This window comes from Psittacula echo, assembly GCF_963264785.1.
Source record: "Psittacula echo genome assembly, chromosome: 6".
NCBI classification, from domain to species: domain Eukaryota; kingdom Metazoa; phylum Chordata; class Aves; order Psittaciformes; family Psittacidae; genus Psittacula; species Psittacula echo.
In genome coordinates this window covers 3,468,133-3,494,795 of record NC_137743.1, presented here as the reverse complement: position 1 = coordinate 3,494,795, position 26,663 = coordinate 3,468,133, and the positions used below count along the sequence as shown (strand labels likewise).

General features: G+C 40.8%; 1 protein-coding gene across 2 annotated transcripts in view; it reads right to left on the bottom strand.

Annotated features, from left to right (window-relative positions):
* Positions 1 to 26,663, bottom strand: part of ADAM12 (ADAM metallopeptidase domain 12) — a gene marked incomplete at its 3' end in the record, with an annotated part of 189,126 nt that overhangs the window by 36,401 nt on the left and 126,062 nt on the right. Inside the window, exons 7-11 of one of the 2 annotated variants that reach the window (XM_080620833.1) lie at positions 24,907 to 24,972; positions 23,971 to 24,042; positions 22,091 to 22,260; positions 20,836 to 20,920; positions 15,516 to 15,664 (exon numbers count right to left, since the gene is read on the bottom strand). In XM_080620833.1, the coding sequence (XP_080476959.1) occupies positions 15,516 to 15,664; positions 20,836 to 20,920; positions 22,091 to 22,260; positions 23,971 to 24,042; positions 24,907 to 24,972 (542 nt within the window). The remainder of the gene's footprint in view (positions 1 to 15,515; positions 15,665 to 20,835; positions 20,921 to 22,090; positions 22,261 to 23,970; positions 24,043 to 24,906; positions 24,973 to 26,663) is intronic. The other variant, XM_080620834.1, reaches the window with a different exon arrangement.

The following is a 26,663-nucleotide window of genomic DNA, read 5'->3' as shown; positions in this document are numbered from 1 at the left end:
AAATACAGGCAGCTTTCTCGCGCTACTCTGTTCAGAGGCTTCAGACCTTCACCTGGAAGGACTGCCTTTGGGTGGAAAAAGGTAATGGGGTCTCCACAGTAAAGTCAGTCTTGACCCACCTCCAAGATTCCAGTAACATGCTAACAGGAATATTTGTGCTTTCTGTGGTAGCTCAGGCACTTATCCTATTGGAAAAACCCTCAGCTACCAGCTCATATAGGCCTTTGGAGAACATTCCAGAGGTAAAAACATTCACTAGCAATCAGTACATTCCATTATCCTTCACTCAAGATATTTTTTTTCACAGACACTTATTTTTAGGCAGTTGGGAAGAGAAACTTCAGCCCAACCTAATTCCTCTTGTAGGATGCTGAGTAGCCAACACGTTTTCTACGCTCTTTGAATCTGTAGATTTAATACTAAATGGATCATTTTGTCAAACCATCCTGGCTGCTAGTACAACTCTACAGAACTCAGATTGCGCCCAGCACTACATCAGTCTCTTCAGTGGGTTTACGGCAAGGAAAACAATTTCAGATTCTTCCTACCCCTCTTGAATCCACAGCATTCCTCAGTGTCTCCTTAGTGCATAAAGATGTGCTTAATCTCAAGCACCACATATCTCAGTTCCCAGCAAAACTAGCTTTGACTGCTCCTGCAAATGAGAGCTTCACAGTAGTAAGAGGACGCCTGGTAATTGATTCTTTTAGAAAGAGAGTCTGGTCTTGTCCCATCCATTTATATTTCAAGTACTCAAGCCATTCAAATGCCAGTTTCCTTTCAGCAGTTTTGCATTTAGCCTGTATTAGATGGCTCCTTTCATTAACTAAGTGAAGTGGCATCATCACTGTGTCAAGTCCCTTTTCAGAACAGAGAATTCTTTGTGATAGCACTGAGTTACCCAGCATAGGCTTTTTTTTTTTTGTATGAACTATGAAAGTTCATCTCCATCATTTCCATTTCAGAGGCACTCCCCTTCCTAATGGGCTGAATAACAAGAAAGTACAAGCACAGAAACAGTCACTGCCCCAGAAAATTATGGTCTTAAGAGATCAGACAGTGAAGGCATCCAGGAGAAAGAGTGGCGACTGATTCATGCAAGGTGATACAGATCAGCTACAGACCTAGCACCAATACCACCACCGAGACTGGTGTGCCATGATCCCCATCACTGCCTTTCCCATTGCTCCATCTGGAAAATGCCTGGAGGCACACTGACAGGAGATCTTTGCTCTATTCCAAACCCTACCACTGCATTGCAGCTATACCTTGGGAAAGCCATCTGAAGTGAAACTCCCTTAGTTCCACCAAACCATGTCTATCTACATCCTCAGCCACCTAAACGTTTAGTACCTTGGATCTATCTCCTCCCTGTTCCTCCACCATAAACTAACATATTTTGCTGCTTCTCAAGAAGCTTCGGTGAAGCTGTAACACCTCAATGCTTCTGGCAATTCTCTATGCACTGCACAGGAGGATAAACTGCAAGTTCACAGTATCTTGAAAACTAACATTTTTGTTGTTATGATTATCACTATCCAATCTCAGTGTTTTTCCTTATTCAAGAACTGTAGGACCCTTATAAAATAACTGCCTGTTCTCTCTAAAACATTGGTATATATACTCACATGTATTATATGTACATATAAATTATATATCTATTTATAGGGTTCATTTATTCCAGTTCATGTTGCAACCTGATTATTCAGCATTATGGTAATGTTTATACAGAGCTTTTTACCAAAAGGCCCTGAAGTGTTCTACAATTATTCACTCAATTAAAATGCACAACAGCCCCAAAGAGCTCTATTAAGTACCACCAGGCCTTCCTCCCTGAGGTAATATGATAATTGGAGATTATATTAATTTCAAAAGGGCATTTTGTTTTTCTGGAGCTCACTTATTGAAACAATTGTTGACTACCTCATTTCCAAAGGTGCAGAAAACTGGGAATGGACTTTTCCCAAGAATGTGTGAAAAAACAAGCCTGAAAGGCTATATCTAGAAATAGCTAAGGTATAAGCTGCTTTTTAGGAGCATGAAGGTGCTCAAAGGCAAGAGGAGTGCTGAGTCCCAGGCCTCTGAGTCAGTAATTTCACTAGTCAAGCGCCTGAATTTCCAACACTTTCCGTGACACCTTGTCTGAACTGAACATCACAGCATCTATTTGTGTCTGTCTTGACCCTAGGACCCTTGGAGATTCACAAATAGCAATACTTACTCTCCTTAGTACCCATAATTCTTGATTCTTGGCTGCACACTGGCTCACAACCTTAGACAAGGAGAGCAACTCAGATCCTTTTACTTGAGGCAGAAGATGTAAGTTTGAGCTCCCACTTGGTCAGACTCTACAGAATGACTTGTGCGCAAGTGTGTAGGTTTCTGTGGCACACGCCAGGTCTTACACAGGACCCTAAATGTAGGGGGTTTGTAACTTAAAAAATAGAGATCGGGTTGCTTTCATTAATTCAGGTATAAGTGAATTTTCCATGGAAAAAAGTCAGCAGTAAAGAGAGTAACACAAGAATAAACCTCCAGAAGGGGGAAGCTCAAGCGACATGAATGGTTCTAGGCCCAGTGAGGTGTTGATTTCAAGGAACTATGACAATTCTCCAGCCTCCTCTAATTCCTGATCTAACTGACATAATTCTTTCCCACTGAAAAGCATCCCCCTTGGATTTAACCTTCTAGACATTATTACTGCTCTCCATCTCCTGAAAACAGCTTCTTATGGTCTCCTAAGACATATGAGCCTGCTAGAATAAAACTGAATTTGCTATGAGATGACATTTTTTGACACTTTAGCTATTCTGCACAGCATGTATGTTAATGAATGAGTAAGCATAAAGAACCTCACAGAATTAGGTATTAAGCAGGAGGCAAAATCCAGTTTCTTTTGATATTGAAATAGGTGTTCAAATACTACAGCCCCCTTCGTGTATCAAGTTCTGTCATTACACATTACTTCATACACCTCATGCTTCAATACCAATTAATCAGGCGAGTGCCATAATATGGAAAGGCTTTCTAATCTCTCATTGAATCAATGTCTTCCTTTATAAGCACTTCTGAGGGGGAAAGACACAAATGCAGTTTTAAAGTAGATCCCACAAGCACAATAAAGGGAGACCCTGAAGGTAATATGCAGGTTGTCTCCCACCCCAAGCTTTTGCAAATGGCAAACATCCAGGACAAGTGGGAGGAAGGGGTAAACTGGAGGTTCCTTTGGAACCTTCCTGGAAGATGTGGAGGCCCTTGTAAACAGCACGATAGAGCTTTGTACAAGGTACCAGTCCCAGAACTGATGTGGCACACCTTTTCCTGCAGTATTAGAAGGATTTAGCTAAAAATGCAGAGTGGTTACATATATATATATATGTAAAGTATTGAAATGGGAAGTTTGCTTCCAAAGGCAGTAGATGTCTCACAACTCATACTTATTTTCTAGCCTATTTTTCACTCTCTTGCTCCTTTTTTATAGTTTTAATCCCTAGAGCACCAATAAAGTAGAGCACGGAATCGGGACATGTAGTTCTACGTGACATCAAAGCTCTTGCTGTCTGAGTTCGTGGTCAGTGATTTAAAAGCAAGCCTAGATTTCTCCTACAGCTTTTGTCATGTTCACTACATGGCAGATTTTACACATCCAATAAATAACCATGGATATACCACACTAGTGGTTAATTTAATTGATGTGCAGTGGCAATGGCTTGTTGTGCTACAATGAAATTTCCAGGGTTACTGAAAAGAAAATCTTTCCAAGTAAATGATTAAACTTCACACACAAATGCTTTAGGTTCATTTTAATATCACCCTGGGGTGGTGCAGGCTCCCAGAATGCATTCAAGTAATCTGGCTTCAGGTGTCTAGATCGGATTGTCATAGCTCCAGCTGAGATTTGACCTCTCCTATTACACTGAAGGTGAAGATTTAACTACCTGAAATATTCAAAAAGGCAGATTTATAATAGTGAATGTGGGACTTGAGGGCAGAAAAAAATACTTTCTGCAAAGGAACAACACTTAATGGCTTTATACGGCATCCACGGTCATGGCTTGATATTTCTGCAGTCACAAAATTGCCAAATAAAACATTATTAGCAGTTACTTCTACTTTGACAAATGTACAGTCAGAGAAGTTTTTTCTTGTTGAGAGGCCTTTTGTGACTTTCCTTTCCGTGTTCTGGGGGTGAAGCAATACTGAACCAATTTATCAATGCTGACAGGATTCTGACTATGCTGGAGCTATCTGCATTGCAAAAGCTCTATGGGAATTGAACTCAGACAACTGTTCTTCCTGTTGGAAACCAGACAGCCAAGGGAAGTAGCTATAATCAGTTTGAATTTGCCTCTGGCTCATCTTTTGCTCTGTTTCCTTTTAGACCACTACCTCATTAATAAAAATTTGCTGGATTGCTGAGAGTTCAAGTTTCACAATCTACTACTTAGAATTTGAGGTTAATCCAATGCTGACTACAGTAAAAGTGAAAAAGCACCGCATAGCAGAGGGAGGGATGAAAAGGCCAGGTCAGGTTTGGTCCCAGACTAAAGAAAAGCAGGGCAGCAGGCTCACAGTGCCTTCCAGCAACGAAGGAAACTGTGGATAAGAAGCACAACCAGAATGGCCTGTGTTTAAATTTGTCACACAAACACAACACCCTCAGCACTCACAAACAAATAAGGACAAATGGTCCATCCTCTTGTTCAAAATACCTTGCTGAAGATCAGCTTCCTTCTGATTTCTGTTTAGATAAAAGGCACTTTTTGACCTGGCTTGAAATGCTCAGGCAGTGCTACATTATGATGGCACTTCACATGATTTTACAATCAGTTTAGGCAGTTACATTCTGGTTTTCTCCCTTGAAAAACCATGAAATTCTTTTTTTTAAAATGGGTCAGGAGCAGATTGGGAGAAAAATAAACTGGGAAGTCAGTTTTGAGAGGATCATTTTATGGAGAACGTGTTTGGGTGAGGGAGAAGAGCAAAATAAGTTTTCAGAAACAGAAGCAGACCAAACAAAAGAGAATTTCAAACCCAAATTGTAATGCAGAAAAATCAACCTATGGTATTTATGTATGGACATTTCCCCCTTCAAAGTGCTGCGTGTAATCCTAAACACAACTCATGTTATACTGCACCCTAAGGAAAGGAAGAAGCACACACAGTTATTCCTTCCAGGCAGTGTGATCAGTGTGACCAGCTTGATTTAAAAGACCTGTTATGCTCTGGGTACTTGGCCTCAGCAGATGGATGAGCCTGAACGTCAGGTGAGCAGATCAAACAACAGCAAGTTAAAGGAAGAGGACTCCAAGGAGGACTAAACCCGACTGGGAAGAACCCAGGCCAGGGAGAAGAGATTTGGCCCTCTGGCCAAAGCATGTGAAGAAGTTGCCCATTGGGGAAAGCAGTAAGACAAGCCGTAAGAGAATGAAGGGTGTGGAAATGGCAGTCAGTGAAATGTGGGTGCTAGAGAAAAGCATCTGAGCCCTGCGAAAGCTGGAAATAACATATTCCTGGGGCACAGGCTTGTGCTGATTTCACTCAACATCTGTCCTACCTGGTCTCCTCATAAATCAGGGCTTGAGACAGGAGTATCTAACTTGCAAGCAGCATGGCTCAGTTTTTATTTTCTTCTTTAGAAGATCCAAAGGAAAGATAAAAGAGGCAGAACAGTGCCAGAAATCAGACTGCATTCCCCCCCAGCATTTCCTCCTTGCCGCCTTCTGCTACAAGATAAGCACTGAGAAGTAAAAGAGTTTATTCCATATCACCTATATCACCTCAGACAAATGGAAGTGGAATCCTTTCAAACAACGTTCATAAACACAAAAATGACAATGAATCACTTTCTAGCTTCCCTTTTCTTTTTCATTCACAGGAGTGAAAGTCTTCTGAGAAATATAAAGGAATCCATAGGTATCCTGATGGAATCTTGACCTTATTGAAGTCCATGAGAGCTTTCCTACCAACTTGGAGGCAGCCTGGGTTTCACATGCAGTATTGGTCACCTGCCAGGAGAACATCACTGACAAAGATAAACGCAACTTCCATGCTATGTTAGAAGCAGCCACAAAGGCTTCCTAGGACACAAAAGTTATTTCACCTCTTTATTTTCAGTGCCTTTACACTAAAAGAGGTGGTTGCTTACCTTAATCTCACCACTGAAGCTGTGCCATTCAGTTTTCAATGCTGTAATGGAGCCTACCTGTATTTCTGCCACAAGAATCCCACAGTAAATGTGTCTGGGACTTTGTAATAGGCTTTGACATTCGAAAAGAAAAAGAATGACTTTGCAGGAAGCAATTGCTGGGGTAAAATGGACATCTTCCCTCTCTGAATTTTAAACATTTTGCACATCTATCCCAGGCACAAAAGACTCTGTGATTCCCATGACAACTGTGGCAAATGCAGCTGTAGGCATCATTTAATTACAGTGATTCAGCCTTCCAAGTCAACATCAATTCCTTAAAGTGCTTCAGGGCATACAACACATGTTCAAAAAGGAGCATTCATGTGACTGTAAGGATATGCCCTTTAAGGTATGTTTCCATTTATACTCTGGGAATTTGGAATTCATTAACACCAATTAAAACTGGACATTGTGTGCTTAATTCTCCAGGCACTGCACTAGATTTATCCCTGCAATTTGAAAAGGTTTTTTGATGAAACGGAAAGCTAAGATAGAGGGAAATGTCCTTATATGATTTGTTCTTATGGGTCATGGTAATAGCAGTAGTGCAGGAGAAAAATACCCCTTACAGAGCTATATTTTCGATGGATATTATACCGACAAGACAAAACGCAGCTGAGCTCTCACATACCAGCATCCCAGTCAGTAGAACTGTACCCATTCTGGATACATCACATAGTAGAAACCACGACTTGTCCTAAAGTATCTGCTATAAATAATCACACCCGAAATAAAATGTGTTTTCATTTGAGAAGTAACCTCTCCCCTTGTCAGCTTCACTTACAGAAAATGCATACTGTAAATCTGTACAGCTTCTCCTCTGGAATACACCAGAAAAGCCAAACTTTTGCACTTCTAACAGCACATCTACTGAAATGTGAAAGGCTAAATTCAAACAAAAAGCAATATCTATTCTTTTAAAGGCCCGCCCTGTTCTCCGTGTGCTAATTATTAACAGTGACCCACTCCTCCAAAAGGCTGGGAAACGTGCAATGTATTTCAACCAACACCACCAATTCTTCAATGCAGATCTCATTTACCACAACAATTAAATGTGTCTGCGATGTATGGAAATTATTAACAAAAAGGAATGCCAAATGCACTGCAGACGTGGGGCTACTTGGAGTTGAGGGAAAGACTGACATAAATCTGTTCTGCAATCTCAAGGCTGTTTCCTACGAAAGGAAGGACCAGAATGCAATGTGCTAAATTACTAGGGCATAGGGATATGTTGCTTAAGGTTTTTAAGCAGCAGTCGCACTGCTGGCACAACAGCCCTTGCTCTGTCACAAGTAATTTATTACATCAGTATATCAGCTTTATTAAAAAAAGGGAAAGGCAACAAAGGAGCCTGTCTTTGTGCAGAGCTCAGCTCAGGCTCGTCGGGAAACATAAATGGCTTCAGAGTTTAATTAGAAACTGTTTACATCTTAGAGATAATTTCATTTTCTTCAAACTGTAACAGAGGTAATTCCAGAGAGTTCTGCTGACTCCACACTTTAATGGCTCTAAGCTGCCAGACCAAAAAATGCAAAGTGAGGTCTGCACAGCTGCAAACAAACGGAGAGGGGTCAGGAGATACTGTGCTAACTAATAATGGGTTGATTAGCTAATGTTTAACAGCTCTGCAGCTACAGGATGCTGTGGGATGTCTAGAAAGAAGGAAAGAGAGCCAGTGAGTAAATTCAAAGGTCCTTTCCCACACTGTATTTCTGATCTGTGCCCCGTTTCTAGCTTTTTATATTATTTTTAACTTTTTTTTTCAGCTTTTAAAATTATTATGGGTTTTTTTGTGAAGTGTTGGAATAATTGTTTTTCACTTCAAGTTGTTTTGGTACCAAAGCCGAGGTGCTGTTTTCATGGCATACCTGGCTGCCTCCTGAAGCTAGTGTGCTGGAAACCTCTGTATGGTGTATGTTTTCATAGCCTGGTTCTGTACATTTCAGTTCAGAATCTGAATAACCAAAATCAAGGTGACCTTATATCCTGCTTCCTTGAGATCACTTTTCAAGGAGAAATGTGATTGAAACTAATACTTAATACAATAAATGACACATGTGGTTAGTGATTTCCTACCTCGTCCTTGATAGATTTTAACTATGTTTTACTTATTTAACTACATGTTTATAATGAACTTGATTATATTTTGTTGTTTTTAAACCCAAAATCAAACAAAAGCAGATGACAAAATAACACAGCTCCCCTCAAAAGCCTTTGAGAACCAAGCTTATTGAGCAAAACAGTTCTCCAGGAGACATCAGCCACCCATCTATCACGCAAATGTATACTTATGCATTACAAAATCAGCATTACTGTTGCTAGCCTTCTTTTGATGTGTAGTCCTAAATCCCATTAGCAGTAATGGGTGATATATGAGGGAAGAAAAGACCTTCAGTACCATCAAAAGACATCATCTGTATAACACACATTAATGATAGGGTGCTGTTCCCCCAGACACTGATTTTGGTGGTGAAGGCAGAAGAAGATGCTGCTGAGCATCTCCTCACCCTGATCCAATCCGGCTGCTCACAGTCATCCCAGTTACATCTGAGTAACTGTAAACCTGAACTGCCAGGCAGATCACCAAATAATCCTCATCAGTATACTTTCTGCACCCACAAGCCTTGTTTTAACTTGGATAATTTTCATCATCTGGATTACCATGTAGCCCCACAAAACGCTACTCCAGTTCACCACTAAGTAAAATGCAGCACAAGAACAAGTCAGGTTGGGGTTTCAACCCACAGGCCAATTTCTCTGACCAAGGCCATATTTCATGGTGTGGGTGCAATGTCATAATGACAAATACCAGGTGGCTTTTGGACAGGCATCCTGTATCCAGATTCTATAATTCACATGCCTGTGGCCTACCATTTAACTTGAACAGAGACAACAAATACCTAACCCAAGTTGTGACACCTCAGTAGCTCTGGGGAGTGTTTCCAGAAGCACCCTTATATCCCAGCAGCTTGGGGAAGAGGGAGCATACTGATTGTTGGACTCCTGAAACAGCAGCTGCATGCGAGTGCTAAACCTTCTGCTAACCCTGCCCTTACACTGAGTATGAACACTGAAGAAACCTTAGAGTACTGAAGAGTTTAAATCAGAGAGTTTACACTAGGAAAATCAGGAAGTGAAACAAAGTAAGACCTTCAATAATGTGAAACAAGCATTAACCGGGGACGAGAGAAGAGGAGAAAGCAAATGAGTAGCTATTTTAGATGTCTCTGATAATATGCTTGCTAGCACAGGGGGCTGTCAAACAATTTCTGTTTGCCAGCAGAAACTGATGCTCTGAGTGGCCCAAGCTTAAGTGTAATGCACCTCCCCCTGGCCACTGAAGTTAATGCATGAAAGGGAAGCATCAAATGTAACTGCTTCTCCCTTATGGGAAAGTTGCCTTTCAAGGACAGCTTCTTCTCCCATATCACACTGCATTACACTTTCAAAACAGTTGGGAATTGGCCTGTAACATGCAACAAAGACCAAATGTTTCCTAGCATATCCTTGGATGTGTGGGCCACTCGTGTAACGAACCCAAGGACCAGCTCATCAGCAATGGGGCAAAGGGGAATGTTCACATTTATGATGTCTCTGTGCAATTCATGGTCTTGCTGAGCGTCACATTTCAGCTACTCATAGATCTGGTACTATTACACAGGAAAAAAGGCTATGGTTCTACTTAAATATTTCATTTAGCCTTAATTGTAACTAATGTACTCAGTGTTCAGTGCCAAATACCTAGTTATTCCTAGAGTGAATTCAAATGTAGTATGTACCAATGCTCTTTTTCAATGGTACCTACAAGAAGCCCACCTGATGGTCCTTCCCATCTTTAGTGCTTCCCCATTTCTCCTCAGCAGTACTTAGATCAAGTCCATCAGTTTAATCTGTGACTGTCACTCAGCTGATCCTTAACAGATAGTGCTTTTCCCTCATTCTCATTCACAAATATGTAGCTTCCCATTGGCTAATTCTAACACAAAGGTTTTAATTTCACTTAAAAACATACTGCCAACAGTGAGTGGGTTTTGGATTGGTTAAAAAGTCTTCTCCAAATTTTAACAGTAAATGAACCAGTATTTTTCTAGGTAAGATTTTTATTACATGCTCTTTCTTTGTTCCTAATTGTTTGTTTCCCCCATACCCTGCCTCTCAGTAATTAAAGTGAAACTATGTACTGAAAGGCAATTACTCAATATTAGCTCTTATTTTCCACAGAGAGGCAAAAATCCTCCAAAGTGATGATCAATAACGGAGAGATTAAAGAACTGATTTCAACTCCATGTCTCCTTTTTCTTCACTTATGATCACTACACAAAACCTAGCCCCCTGGTTGGAGCAGAGCCCCAGAGTGTTCTGCAGCATGGGCAAAACACAGGCATTTCCTCCATCATGAAGTCAAAGAGTCACATTCCAAGTCTCATGTCCCTGTAACATATGAAGTCATAAATGATAGAACCCCAGACTGGTTTGGGTTGGAAAGGACCTTAAGATCATCCAGTTCCAACCCACTGCCATGAGTAGGGGCACCTTCCACTAGAGCAGGTTCCTCCAAGCCCTGTCCAACCTGGCCTTGAACACTGCCAGAGATGCTGCTTCCTTGTTTATATTACTGCATGGCACCAACTAGCTTTCTGTCTCTAAGCTTTGTGCCACCACTGGGATGCAAACCAGCATATGCATTGGAACTATTGGAACAGAAAAAATCCTGGTCAAACTCCAAGCTGGTTGCCTTTTCCATGTGTAGTTTCAGTGCAATGGGGCAAGTAGGGTCTGCTGAAGCAGTGTGTAAAAGCCCCCTGTGATTCATAGCTGTAAAGACAGCTTTTAGGCTATGGTTAAAGCATGCACCTTTCCAGGTCAACAAAATGTATTACCTCTCACAATACATGGATGACAATAGGATAGACCTGGAGAAACCATTCCCACAGCCAGGTGCAAAGGAGAATGGAGGAGACACTACAAAGCAGCCCTCTTTTCGTCATCCTCTTTTCCATTCTCATGGTGAAAAACCTGCTTCTGTCTATGGAAGTGCAAAGAGAGTAAAAACAAACAGGTCCATCCTAGGAGCCTGCCTGGCATCTCAGTTAGCCAGGATGATTCAGCAACAAGAAAGGAGCCTGGTTAGTGCAACACGCTTCTATGAAAGAAGCTTTCGTTATAGCAAGTCATGGGACTCAGCAAAGGGATGGAAACGACATCAGGATCAGCTTCTGAATGGTAAAACTTGAGTGGATTCCTGATCCCTCATTAACACCTAAACTAGTGTGTGTGTGTTGGATGGAAAGGCATCAAGGAGTACTCTCTGTAAGAGGGAAGGAAGAACATGTTTCCAGGATGCTCAGCTTCCCTGATGACAAGCTAGTTGTGTAAGTCATCTATATATAAACTAGAAAAGCATGCTATTGGCAAGGACACGCACTTGTGGGTGAGGGGAAGTATAAACCCTTGGGTTTAGAAAGAGGAAAAGACTGACTGCAAAGATTTTGCTTCCCTTAAGGCTGGCAAGAAATTTCAAGCCTCTATGAACTCCTCAGCTTTCAACTACTTTGGGGAAACTCACCCAATTTCGAGCCCCCATTGAGATGCCTGTGCTCAGTTCTGACAAAGGAGCACACAGGAAGTGCATTTCCAAAGTGACTAAACAAACAAGCGCTGCTAATGGGCATAATTTTGCTCTGCAGTTGGTGCTAAATTCTGCTTTAATTGCAGTGGCATAAATCTAGACTAAAGCCTTGGGTTTCACCAGAACTCTTCAGTGTTTATCTAGCTGTCAGGAAGGGTATTTTCACTCCCAAGAGTGGAAACTTTTAGGGTGATACTTGGAAAACAAGTGGAATACGGAAATGGCCTCACTGGCTCAGCCTCCTCCCTTAGTTGTCGGATACTGTGATCTCAGTAAAAAGATTTGCAAGTCTCTTTAAGACTCCTTATATCCTTCTTTTTCACTTGGAGCAGTCTATGGTCAAAACAACCGGAAAGAACTGGAGGAATATCATTAAAACATATGGATATAAAAAGGAAACAATGTGTTAGCATTAAATATTTCCTTATTGATCCTATTTTTATAGCAAATCCCCAAACTTCTACAGGGAAATTTATGTGATTTCCATAGCAGATATTTGAATCTCTAAAAAGCCTGGAGTGCCACAATTTTGGGGGTTTTATATGCTTAATTCTATGCTCTAGAAAATATCTTTTCCCAATGTAGAGGATCTTTAGGGCATTTGCAGCTCACACACAAGCGGTATACATCTTGCTGGCATCTTTTGAGAGTAAAACCTATAAGAAGCTAATTAAAGGATAGAACCAACAGAGTTTAAATTCCACACTGATCCCTGGAGATTCTTTCTACCAAGAAGTAATTTCTAAGCCCTCTTCAAAGAATGAAACATAAGAACTGAAAGAAATGGCAATAATTAATGAAATCACTTTCAAGTAAAAAGCCTTAAAACATTCCTTTTTGCTGCACAACCACACGAATGACTCCAAAGTTACATTTACAGAGGCCTTTCTGCTATAACCTAGATATTTCCTATTAGATGTCAGATAAGGACTTTTCAGGGGCTTGGACTTTTTGCACCAGCTACAGTCAAAAGATTTTGCTTCCTTGCACTTGTTAAATTTACCTTAAACCAACAGAAATTAGCAGTGCACAGAGTGAGTGCCAATGAATACACTGAAAGAGCAGGCTGTCTCTCTAAATGTCTGTGCATTTTGCTATTGCAAGAGTACATTTCAGGTAGGGAATATTCACTTGGCCTTTCCTTAACAGACATGCACTTCCAGAGCCAAAATCTCTTCAGTTCCTTGACTAGTGGTGCTCTGAGGAATACTGCTATTGGTCAGCTGTTGGGTAAATATTCAAAGTATTAATTTTTAATTGGTAAAATGCAGTTTGGCTTCAGGCATAAAGAATTCTCCCAGAATACTTGTTGTAGATCGACAGCACAGTATGAAGGTAAAGCCCGGGGCTAGGAACCTGATGTTAAAATTTCCATTTATAAGTCAATAATCAGTGCAAACAAACCAGCAAACTCAGTCCTGGGAATGCCACAACTCCTCCTCAGGCACAAGTTTTATAAGGAAGAAATTCTTTACTGAGAGGGTGCTGAGGCACTGGAATGGGTTGCCCAGGGAAGTTGTGAATGCTCCATCCCTGGCAGTGTTCAAGGCCAGGTTGGACAGAGCCTTGGGTGCCATGGTTTAGTGTGATGTGTCCCTGCCTATGGCAGGGGGGTTGGAACTGGATGATCTTAAGGTCCTTTCCAACCCTGACTATTCTATGATTCTATGATTCCAAAGCTGAAATGTACCTGATGGCCCCCTCCCCAAACTATTCTACCTATGGGGTGCTGGGGTTGCTGAAGGAAGCACAGCTTTTAAGTTGTAAGACGCTACAGAAACCTCAACATGAAGTGAGCTGAGCTGCTTGGAGTCGTATCTGAGGAACATGCTGAGCTGCTACAACTTTGATCTGTAAGGTCCCTTTCAACCCAAACCATTCTAGGATTCAATGATGATTCTATGACTGGCACATCCAGCGCAGAAGAAGTTTCAGATACACCCAAGGGACTCTGGTGCAGGAGGCAGAAGCAGGGAAGAGCTGTCTAATCCCACATTACAGACATCCTCACAAGTTGAGTTCTGGAAGTGTCTAGACATTTCTGTCCTAAGAGCATCTTCTCTACTTATTTCCTGAAGTGCAGTAACTGGATGCCCAACCAGTAACTCAGCTGAGATGGCTAAAGCTGTCTCATCTGTCTGGAGCTCAGAGCCTAAACCTGCCTGCCCACTCCTTATCAGCTCTTACACCACCTCACCTCAAAGCTCTGCTTCCAATTTCAGCTGGTTTTCAGTGTGCATCCAAGCCCTGATGTGCTGTAGAAAGCAATTCCATATGGATATTTACTACCGATTGTTTCAGAAGAGCCCAGTTAATTCTCTTTTCCACAGTGCAGAAGTCACTCTCATTCTCCTCCACACACACACAACTCTCTTTTGTTTGTCTCTTAACTTGCTGTGCTTGGCCTCTGGCCAGAATCCCTTTTTCTGCCTTGAAGGAGGGTGACAGCATGCCTTTGAAGAAACGCCAAGGCTGCTGTTAGGCTGACCAGCAGGGAGAAATCCTGCCCAACACTCCCTGGCCTCTCCCACATTGCTGTTCTCCTTTCCCAGAAACATGCTGTCTCGCAGAAGGCAGAGGTTGAGCTGATCACGATTCCCAAAAGAGATTTTTAAGCAACAGATGAAATTTAAGCACATGCAGAGAATGCTGGAGCTGGAAGAGACATCACAAGATCATCCAGATCATCCTCTTGCCCTAAGACAAATCCAGCTGTACCTACAGGACACTGCTGACAGATATTTGTCCCACTGGCTCTTCCCAGCTTCCAGTCACAGGCAGTAACATTTCTGCGGGCAGTCCAGCCCAGCACATCACTTCCCATCACAAAGCTTTGGTGAACCTACTGTCTCCTACTTCAGTTTAATCCTATCCATTCTTGTCTGAATATGAACATGGAGAACTCATTCATTCGTATATCATTCAGTTTCTACCAGCACTTTACAACACAGAGCAGCAAGCTGCAACTAGTTACCCTGGTGCCTGTACTTTTTCTGTCCACAAAACCACTGCGCTTCTCCGTTGGCATAGAGCCTTTATCATCAGTAATGGTTCTGCACGGACCCAGGGAGATGACCATGAGCTCACTGGCTTTATTTTCCATGGTGTCTTATATCTTTTCTTGGAAGATCTCCCTCTGGCCACCGAACAGCCTTAACCCCACTGACCTTACAGATTTAATTTGCTCAGTCTAAAACTGCTACATAATTATAAGAAGGGGTGAAATGCAAAAGTTTGTGCAAAACTAAAAACCTTCTCTGCACAAGACAAATTCTTTACAGAGAGTCTAATAATGCATTTCCTGCATTACTTTATTTCCTATTTATCTTAGTCTTGGCTTTGGATGAGGCTTCCTATTATGACTGATACTCAGTTGGCAAGATGAGAGAAGGTGAAATTCTCATTCAATACTTGCAATGCAGTTCTGTGGAACTTTTCTTGTTTGTAATTAACCAGTTGCTTACAGCATTTTTGCCTCTCACGCTGCTAACATAGAAATAGAAAGGTACAATGGTACATGCTGTGCTGTGATAACAAGTTTAATTGTTTCACCTCAAGGGGGATAACTGCGAGAAGATTTGACAGGCATTGAAAAGGCTTTTTAGTCCTTACCATTAAAATGTTCCCGAAACACAAAATGAAAGTAAACATTTCCCACTCCAACTGTGACTTCCCAGTGTTTACCCTCGCACTTACCCAGTAGAGGGGTTCATGATGCAACCCCCTTTATCCGTAGATGCTTTGCAGTTACAACCCCTCTCCAATGTATCATGGTTCATCCCAAAGTTGTGTCCCAGTTCATGAGCCAGTGTGACGGCTGCACCTAGAGGGTTTTCTGAGTGATCCTTAAAAACACCAAAAGAACTAGTCAAATCCACATGTGAAAACACTTCAGAACGCACATTCCCCCTCTAAAGTCCTATTTCTTATACTTTGAATGTTTTATCAACTCAGCAGCTGTAGTTGCACTGCTGTTAAATAGACCCAGTTTAAAATTCATCCACATATACCAGGTGCAGAGTGGGAATTTCAGGACTGCCTATCTGTCCTGGCCACCCAGATTCCCCAGCACACAGAATCATAGAATCAACTAGGTTGGTAAAGACCTTTAAGATCACCAAGTCCAACCATTACCCCAGGACTACCAAGTCCACCACTAAATCACATCACTGAGGGCCTTGTCTGCGTTAAAACACTTGAGACCATTGAGCAGCTTTGAACATCTGGCCCATCTTTTTATTTAGGGCTTAAAATTCTCCTGTTCAATAAATATCCCAAACTCCCAAGACAAGGCAGTAGCAGAAAACAGTCACCCGGCTGTGGAGTGGTGGAAAGGGTGATCATTTATGGGCAAGGATTAGTGTGATGAGAAGTGAGAAGATCCTTCATGTCAGTGCAGCAAGAGATTTCACTCGGTCTCTTTATTATTCTTCAGACCCTTTCTTTAATATCAGAAAGTCCAAAACTTCACAAGCCTTGTAAGAAAAAACGAGTACCTTTGGAAACCTCCTTTTTACAAGGAAAAGACAAAGCAAGTCAAAATCTTTGATGGTATTTTATTAACAGCTATGAATATTCTAAATTCTCCAAGTGTCAAATTGAAATATTAACATTAATCCTCGTTGAAATGCTGATTTTTGGGACAATTATTTCTGAGAAATTGACTGCATGATCTCATTACAGGCTGATGTTTTGGCTTAACCACAAGTAAGAGACCTTTCCACGTTGATCATTTTCCTTAAGGGGGAAAAAAATCCACTGTACTCATAGGAAAGCTTTCCCTAAAGGCAGAAACATGTAATATAAATGCATGATCCACTATTTATCAGTCAGTAAATGGAATGACTATGTACCACTGCCTGCTCTAAAAGCATATATGAATATATTCAGTTTAAATAACTCTTCTAGTATCATCTAAACCAACTTTCAGACTAAAAAGAAGTGAAAGGTAAAATTGTCTAAAACATTAGCTATATATTAATGAAGCCCTTAAGACATGACTTGGGGTAGATTTAAGAGCTTTTTCTTTCATCTGTTTGTGCTAATATCTTTAATAAATCATTTTCTAAACAGAAAACAAAATCAAAAAGAGAAGGCAGCCATACTGAAACGAAGAACTACTCCTTCTGCACTGGAAAATAAACTCAAAAGAATTTTGTCCTTTAAGAAATGATCTCTTTTTAGCTTTACCTGAATTTTAAACTCTTAATATACAAATCTTGTGACAGGCAGTTTGTTTGCAGTTATATTCTAAAATGTCTGTTTGCTGAAAGAAGCTGTACAACCTGTCCTAGTAAAAGAAACAAGAGTAAATCTGTGCAGCAAAATAAGCTGTAATAATCAAGGAAATACTTAGTTCCACACAATGATTGCCTATGGAGATGTCTTATATAGATACCAGTCACATACAGATTGGTATACGGTATGTTTGTACTCATAGTAATTGATGAAATATTTAGAGAATTCGATGAAATTGAGAGCACAACCTCTCATTCAACTGGAAACAAATCCAGGACCGAAGATAGAGAAAACAATGAAATAATTCCGTATAATTTACCAGTGACACATTGGAGTGATGCCTTGAAGTTAGGGGTATGTGGTCAAGACAGAAACTCCTCTAAACACTGGGCTACCTAGACTCAACAAACTGAGCTCAGTTCTTTACTTTGCCAGTATCTCTTCTACTAACTGAATAGAGAATGTCTATATCTGAACACCCCTAAAGATGGCAATTAAAAATAAAACCAAGAATTCACACAGTCCACTCCAAAACTAGAGCCATAAATGCTCTGAAATGTAATTTGGGTCTTGACTAGGCAAACAATTATTGCAGCCCATGCGGTTCTCATTACTTGCTCAGATCCCCTTGGAATGCAATTTTATCAGTTTCTAGAGAGGGTTTTTAAAGCAAGGAATGTGATGTCTCAGCAAAAGAGGTTATTTGAAGACAGCATAAATGAAGATTATCAAAACAAACAGTGACATGTCCCATTTGATACTGAGACCATTTAAGTATCGCAAGGACTGAAGAAATGAATAGCAATATGACTTTGATTTATCCCACCAGGGTCTTTTAAAGTTAACTTGAGCAGTAAAAGCCATTACCAAACAGTTTCACAACCACTGAATAAGCAACCATCTACTGTTAAGCCATTATAAGCTGTTGCACAAAATATGCAGCTGCTTTCAGCTGAACTCTGCTCCGTTCCACTGAGATTCAGATCAAATTGTAAATAATAAAATACTATCACCTACAGCTAGAACAGGCAAATGCCCCAATCCTGGTGCTTCCCATGCAGGCAAGAACAAGTTTCTTAACCCATACTTTTATTTCATTTAAGCAAAATATAAGTGCCACAGTTCCACACTTCTCATTTAGCCTAACTTCCCTTGAGTGGCGATACTACATTACAGCAACATTTTACTTTTCAATCCATGAATTTAGTGAGTAGCCTTTTAAAAAGAAGAATAAAGACTGAATCATGTGTCAAAGACTTGCTTTAATGTCAGCTTCTGTTTGGCCTTTCTACAACACATCGGAACCATCACAGTTAATTTAAGCTAGAATGCTCCTGATACACCAAAGCTTCTCATACTCAGATACTGCTCTCCCTGCTTTGAGTTTCTCTTAAAATCAGTGGGAGACAGGATATCACCTACCACTGAGAGAATTCAGCCCTACAGAACAGTAGAGAGGGGCAGGCTCTCAGGGAGGCATGACTAGAGGAATTTAGGTTATATAATAGAGCTGACCCACTGCAAAATCAATCAGGAAAATCAGATCCTACAAGGATGACTGCAGGTTTTGTATTCAAATGCTAGTTGTCATGCAATCTGTTCATTGTCTCTTTCAGTGTGCGCAAGCTTTTTGGCATTGAGTGCTCAGGGTGAGACGGGCAAGACGGTGACTGAGTTATAAGGATGACCAAAGATTTAGTTGCGCTGTGTTGAGACATTTGAGCACTATAGCCTCCAGGTTATTCTTTCATGTTTGTATCTTCCAAATTTAGAGCTTTCTTTTGTGCATACTGGTATATAGAAAACCCTTCTTTATATACCCCTGAATTAGCCTTTATTGACTTGGGGCGGGGGGAAAGGGCAGCTGCCCATATGGGTTTTGGGGATGAGTATTTGCTTGGTTTGGATTTGGCCCCTTTTTGAGGCTTAAATAACTGGCAAAGTTCCTAGTTTTGCTGTACAAGCCTTGAACTAACTTGCACCTCAAAAGATTCAGTTCACTGAGGTGAGATCTCTGGGAAACATCATGTTCCCCTGCATAACTGAAGCTGCAGCCTGGCCCATGAGTCGTACACTGACACTGGGTTTCTCCTGGACATCCAGATCAATGTCTCCTCTGGCAGAGCCTTGAGAGCACTTTAAAGAAATGCTGATTCTTGGGGTTTTTTTGTTACTGGAGTGAACTGTTTTTTCTTGTTTCTGTGCAAAATGACAGTTACCAGAGTGAAGAGCACTGACTTTGCAGTAAAACACCCTGCAGAGTATTTTAAAGCTTATGCTAAAAATTAGAAGGACAAAAAGGTTGTCGTTATGGCCATCTCTGTCTGCAGATAAAGCCAAAACAGGGACTACTGGCCTGAAGATGACATGGATAAAACGGAGCTGCCTGCCTCATATATGTCTTTGTCAAGATTTGAAAGTGCACTGCGAGACTCCTACAGCTTTTTCTTCCTCTTTTCCTCCTTTTCCTTTTGTACCAATCACCCAGGTACCCAATGAAAAGCTGTTATAAACACCAATTAGAGACTCACCTCCTAAAGCTACCAGGAGGCTGAAGTCTTTATCTTATCTATTATTTTGGCATGGCTTTCTCCAAATTCTGTGATCTAATTGCTCTTTCCAGCTCTCCTACACCTCAGCTTCCCTGTTCACCTTGTGAATTGTCCCCATCTGGAGTGTATACATCTACCATGTATGGATACATCACCCCAGCTTGGCTGCTTGCCTGCTTGTCCGAGACCACAAAGGGGCCATGCATTGTGCACCAAGCTCAACTTGGACTCGAGTTAAGAAGGAAGGAAAAGCAGGAGCTTCAAAGGGACTGTCTCTGGAATTATCCTGCTATTTGAATTGTCACTTGTCAGTAAACTCCTAACTCATTCATGTGGAGATCTGAAGCTGAGGTGTCCAGCAGCGCTGGAGAGAGCTACCACATCACCTGAGGTGCTGGAAGTCTCAACAAAGCTGTAGGAAACAAAGGTTTTCAACACATGCAGGCTGAACTCAGAGACTACCTAAGAGTTTTTGAGGGCTCCCTGCCTTTTCTGCGCTGGAGTTGAGCTCTGAGGTCACCAACTGAGCCTGTTAGTGGCCTGCAAGCTCTCAGAGGCCATATCTAATTTAAAGTACCTCTATTGCAGATCTTAGTTAATGCAAATTCCTTCCCCTCCTTAGCATAAAGCACTGTTCAAAATTAGACAAAAAAAATTATAAAATAATTACTTCCAAAAGTTGGCCAAAATATTTGCTTTTATGTTCATCATGCTCAGCATCTAACAACAGCATTAGTAGTAACACTCTTTGAGAGAGACTCAGGTAGAATAAATGCTGCCATTGTTTATTCTTGTTGTCTGGCAATGTAAACCCACTATACTGCAAAGATGAAAAATAAGGACTTGCACAGGAGACTTTGTAAATATAGGACAAAATCAATATAATAAAAGATTCGGGATAGATGTTGCCTGTAACATGGTATACCCAAGTGCATAACAAATACATCTTGCGGTTCTCATCCTTCACAGCACCTCGGCACCTGATTTAATGATAATTAAGAGTAGAGGATTCCTGCAAAGAGATCAGGCTGCATTTTAATGCAATATTTTGATTTTTTTCACTATGGAAACTATCATTTACAAGCAATCTGAATGTAGATACTGGTAATGAGATTGAAAATGAGGCAAATGGGGCTGACGTTCTGCTACACAATATAGTACTATAAAACTTGAGAACGTGTCGCACCAGTTGGGCCAGTTTCAAGCCCTGTGCTTTTACTACTTACCATGACGACCCCTCCAGACTGCTCTGCAGTGCACATGCTCATTATGGGTGCCATGCCAATGGTAGTCCCTTGGAAGTATACACCACTGCAGGAGGGCAGGAAAGGAGAGGAAGAATCACAGCGTTCACCATTCAATTCCAAGATACTTCCCTAGTATTTTCAGCCCTGTATTTCTGCCAGTCTCAAAGATCCCATTTCAAATGTGGCAGCTCCAGATGTTTACAGGTTTAAAACAATGAAAAGCACAGATCAGTCATGCCGACTTGCCAAACTGACAATGACAGCATCCCTGCTATGAGAAAGATCCATTTGATCACCATCCTTTGCGCTTACTGCTGTAGCAGGACCCCTCTTTCCTTTTTTTTTTCATGACTGAAGTTGGGAACAGAAATAGAAACATGAAAATCATGCCTCTAGCTCAAAGAAGGGTTATTTTAATGCAGTATAAAGTTTATATGCTGCTTGCTATAATATACAGCCTAGAATATAATACAATAATCAAATATCTCACGAGGGACAGTTTGGAAGGACTCTGTTCTTAAACAGCTAATGTAGAAATACCTATGTAATGAGTAAAGAGCTTCTTTTAATTACTAAGTCATCAATTATCTGCATAATATAAAGAATAGTTAATTGAGCAAACTGATACCTGATTCAAGAAAGAGATGTTTCTATCACTATTTTAACAGTGCTTTTACTTTGAGCATGTTTTAATTCAATTACTTGAAACAACAATTGAAACAATTGAGGAAACAGCAGGGTAAATGGTGGGTATGATTTCATTTTGTAAGTCACAAATGCAAACGAATTGTCCAATTTAGACTGTGTTTTAAAGTTTACTGAGGTCTTCCTACTAAGTAACAGGTTTTACATAGTGCCCCCTTAGCTCAGCATTTGGGATGAAGGCAGGACTGCCTTTTCCAGTAACAGTTTGGACTGACATGAGCTTAAACTGCTTGTATATTCATACCCTAAGTATTTGGGAGCTTATTACACATCTACTCTTCTACATGAGTTGTATTCAGGAAGGGCTATGTAACAGGGCTATTGCAGAGGTGTGGAAGGAAATTTATCTGAAACATCTGCTGAAGCTCTCTGCAAAGCACTTTAATGCTTGATATTTGCAGAGGGGAACAACAAACCCTCAGGAGCACAGATGTTCCTCCCAACAGCTTAGCAACAGGGGAAGAATTCACTACAGTTATTCCTAAATCACTGAAATCCCGGCTGGCTTTAAAGGCAGTGTGAAGTCTACCTTATCAGCTGTGCATTGTCATGGGGTTTACGAGGTAGTAGTTTTAGCTTTCTCCAGTCCAGGAACTCATGGAGGCTGGTGAAAGGATCTTGAGAAATAGAGCACTTATCCATGTCATTCCATACTTCCACTCCAACCAGGGCTACTCGAATATTTAGTGGCCTATAGAACTAATGAGAAAAGAAAAATATAAACATGTCTCTAAAGCATATTTTAGGCCACATTGGATTAGAGTATTTCAACAGAAGCATAACGTGCATATGAACCTTTCTTGTACAAGATTAAACAGTCTCTTTTGCAGTCTGATAGGACTGACTCAGACAAAATAATTCCACAGCTTTCAGAAAACAGTTCTGACCTGACTAAATACCCATAAGGCATTCAAAGAGATCCAGAGTCACACTACCTCTCTACATGCCTCCCAAGTCTGGTATCTTCTTTCAAGATGCATCTACTTTCAGATGACCTTCAATTCTGAACAAACTTGCTATGACAGATGACTCTTTCCATAGCTGTCCTCCGTCACTAGCACCAGTGCAATTCAAGAGGTAGAGGCAGCTCTGCTGCAGTACTACAGTTGTGGTTCAAACCCATAGCTGAAAATTAGCTAAAGTCATCCAGTCTTGCACACAAAAACAAGTGATTTTAGCAGAGTGGGCTACATACAGTATTATCCCACTGGTAAATGCCACAGTTGCTACAATAGGGGAGTCACAGCAGCATTAGCAATGGAGCAGAGCTAACAATTCTAATGTGAGACTAATATGAAGAAGGATTCAAGAACTGATCAATAGATTTGTCTGACAGCCGGAAAAAAGCATGTACTAGATATCTGTCTTGTTTATATGCATTTACAGTCATTTGGATAACTCTGGCATTTGCTGAGCATAAATTAAGCATGAAACACAAATATATTATAATATGCAAAATTAATTTTGAGCAGGTAACATATAAACACCTGTCCTCCAGTAATAAGTCAGCAAGACAATTACAGAAGAGGTGGAGGTGTCTTCAGCAGCTTGTTTTTAATCAAGAATGCTTCTTCTCGAGTTATTGCCCTTGAAGCATCACTTGATAAGTTCTCAGCTAAATTAAGGCTCCCTCGGTTATAATTTCACTGCTGGACACCTAATTTTTTCTGGCCGTACAGCACAGCAAAAATAAACTTTAATTTGTTCAAAAAACACTGTAGAGGACCCTTAGGGTTTCTTGTTTATTGTCAAGAAATTACTTCAAATCCAAAACCATCCACTATATGTCTCTTTCTTATTGCTCTTACTCAGCCATCAACTTCTGCTTACTTAAGCACTATATATTTTTAATTCTGCCGTGATGTTTGGGCTACATATCTTACAGTCTGTGTCATCACAGACCCTTTGTTGGCCTTACAATTGCTCTATCTCTTGCTGCTGCAAAGGACTTTGTTACCCAAATTCCTCCTCATAATAATCTTTTTCCTATGGGCTGTTCCATATGCGATTATCTCACTGTTTTCCCAGGTAAATAGAATCCTAGAGCTAAATTCTACATCTCCTTAGTAGTGCTTCCACAGATATATATACCCCGCATATATATGTACAGAGCAAAGCTCACAGTTCAATATATTGAAGGGTTTCAATATAGAAAAGATTTCAGTTTGCTCTTTTTCTTTCACTGGTTGGAGAGAAGCATTGCTCTGAAATACTGGAGTATTAGGAGAGCAGCATAGTTAACTCATTATAAAGGTAGGTGGACAAGGAGATGTAGCAAAGAGTGAAAGCTGCTGATCTGAGCATGAGAGCTTTCTTAACCTATTAGTAGAAGAAACAGAGGTTTCACAGCAACATTCTTCAGAAAGTGTGGCAAGTTTGGGAGAAGTGAAATCAAGCTCGTGTTCTTACCTTATCAACATAGTTCGCAATTTCTATCAGCCTCTGCTTAATTTTTTCCACATCCTTGCCTTGTCTCTGAAACTTGGAAAGTAAAGGGTCAATGTACTAGCAGCACAAATGTCACATTTTCCCCCTCGACAGCCACCTTACTCTGCCAGCATTGTCAGTGAAGTTTGGGAATTACACAGTGGCAGACTCCTGTTGGCTTCATGGGACCATGGTCTGCCTCAGAATAAACACAGGGTATGGGATGGCAATTTGGTTCTCAGTAGGAGATTTTAAAATCTCTTAAGTCTGACATAGGGTTCTTTCAGGGACTGATGTTTTGTGGAGAAGAAAAGGCTCTTCTTTGGCTGTTTTGGCTGTTGTTGTAGAGTGATTATAATTCCCTAGCTAGCTGTGTTCAAGAAGACCGAAAAACAATATAAGTAGGGAAATAACTCAAATGGGGATTTACATCTTTGGCTGCCATTCAACTCATTGGAACATTCCTACAGCCAGTTCTGGTTACTCGCTTTGAAGCTGTCTTTGCAAACCATCAGGAAAGTAAATGATGTGATGGTAAAATACATCTATAAAAGCAAGTGCAGGATCCTACCGGGTCTTCCAAACAGTGTCAGTCCTGCCAAGGGCAGAGGCAATGGCAATAAAGACTTAACTAGTTCAAGGAGATCTTGAGCGGTAAATTCTTATTTGCCTCTTCTTCAGCTACTGCCAGATATCCCACTTATTCAAGAGTCAAATTCCTTATGAGGCATTGCAAAAAATTCTACAATTAACTACCAGTATTATCCTATTTTGGTAGTGCCTTCCATTGCTTAGCCCTAATTAAGGAAGGAGCTTTCCTTTTGAAAACCATCATGTTGCTGTCTGAAGCACATTAGTGGCAATACCATGGCAGCCGAACTGAGCGACCCATGTTTCCCCTGACTTTAAGTTTCTTACCTCACGATTATCTGCCACAATAACAAGCTCCACGTACTTTGTTGTCTTCAGAGTCTCCCTCTTGTACTGCCAAAAAAATATGAAAAGAGTATTTTGTTTTTGCAGTAAGTGACCTTTGGAATCAGCTTGCAATAGGAGATACACAACATCTCAGACTTCACTGTGTACGAATTGTTATTGTGTTCCTTGTCCTCATGGAAGTTTTCCTTTTATCTGCTACAACACATAGAGTCTACATGGTACTTACAACCCCCAACCCCAAGATTATATTACAGCAAGCAGGAAAGTGGTAGAGTCTCTCAACCTTTCAACTGTCTGCGGTTGAAATGTTTGAGTTATCCTTCCTTGCTGGAGCAAATCATCTCTAGCAGAAGGACCTTTGCCATATTCAAGGCACATTGAAAGAAACGATAAGATCACTTTTAGCAAACAGTTCACACAGTAGACCAAGTGGCTACTAAGAAAAATGAGATAAAGGGATATTGAGTGAAGCAGAGAAGAGATCAAGTGGTCAGCTGATAAAGTATGGAGGAAGAAAAAGCCAAGAACAGAAACTGCAGGAAAAGAAAGGAATGAACTGTTAGTGTCTGAGGAAGCAAGCTAATAATCTAAAAATGGAAGGCATACACTTCATTTTGTATCTGTGTATTTATATGAAACAGCTTGCAGTTCTAAATGCAGGTCTAAAAGAGTGATAATGCTTAGCGGCAAAAAGATCACTGAGGAAAATGAAATAGTTTCGTAATAGTACTAATCATAGCACAGTTCCTCTGCTACCCTAAATTTAAGTGACCTATTAATGCCTGTAAAAGTTCTGTGATTTACAGCAGCTGAGTATCTATCATTCCTCCCTTGTTTCTGGAAAAGAGGTCTCAGCAGTATATCTGATCTTGGTGCCAGAACTTAAGGAGCTTAAGCAGATGTATGACCTACTAGTGACCATGAGGGCTTGAAGTAAACTAATGCTCTATAAGCTAAAACATGACTAAAGCTTTCCAAAGCAAACTGTTCCAAGGCAAACTCTGTGATCCCCTAATCTAAGTCAGTGCTGGACGCCACCTTCCAGCCAACTTTCACAAAGTTCTCTTCATATTACCAATGTGTTTCTCTTTATTATCTGCTGATTAATGATTTTAGATGTTTTGCAATAAGCATTGTGTTTAGAGGAAAGCGACAGATGTAACCTTTAGTAACTCTGACTTTCAAACTCATTTTTAATATTGTCACACAGCTCTCAAACTACAGTAACTGGAAAACAATTAAGTTCTATTTGGATGGTATTTATGAACTGAGAAAGCGATAAAAGCTATAATTAATGAACTAAACATCAGTAATACAAACACTTCATGGGATTACATTTATTACAGTGCCTGGCAGATGAGCTCAGGTAGATATTCTTACAGCTTCCCCTGGCATTGGGGTTCTCTGTCACCACCTTGTGCTCTACTGAAGACAACTGTCAGCACCATTGGGTCATGATGTGTGCACAGACTTGGTGCATATGCCCATGCCCTGTCTGCCACACAGGTCATCAGCAGTGCTTGGTGATATGCTGGCTGGGAACCAGGACACCAAGAGTCTGCATGCCCCCTCCTGCAGCTCCTGGAACAGCAGCAGATGCAATACAAAGGGGCCTGCCATGTCTCAGAAAACTTCAGCAGAACCTACAATGCTCTGACAGAGCTCCCTGCAAAATACGTCAGACATGAGATGCCACATAAGGCAAATGGCCATGTGAGCGTTGTTTTGTGATGGAA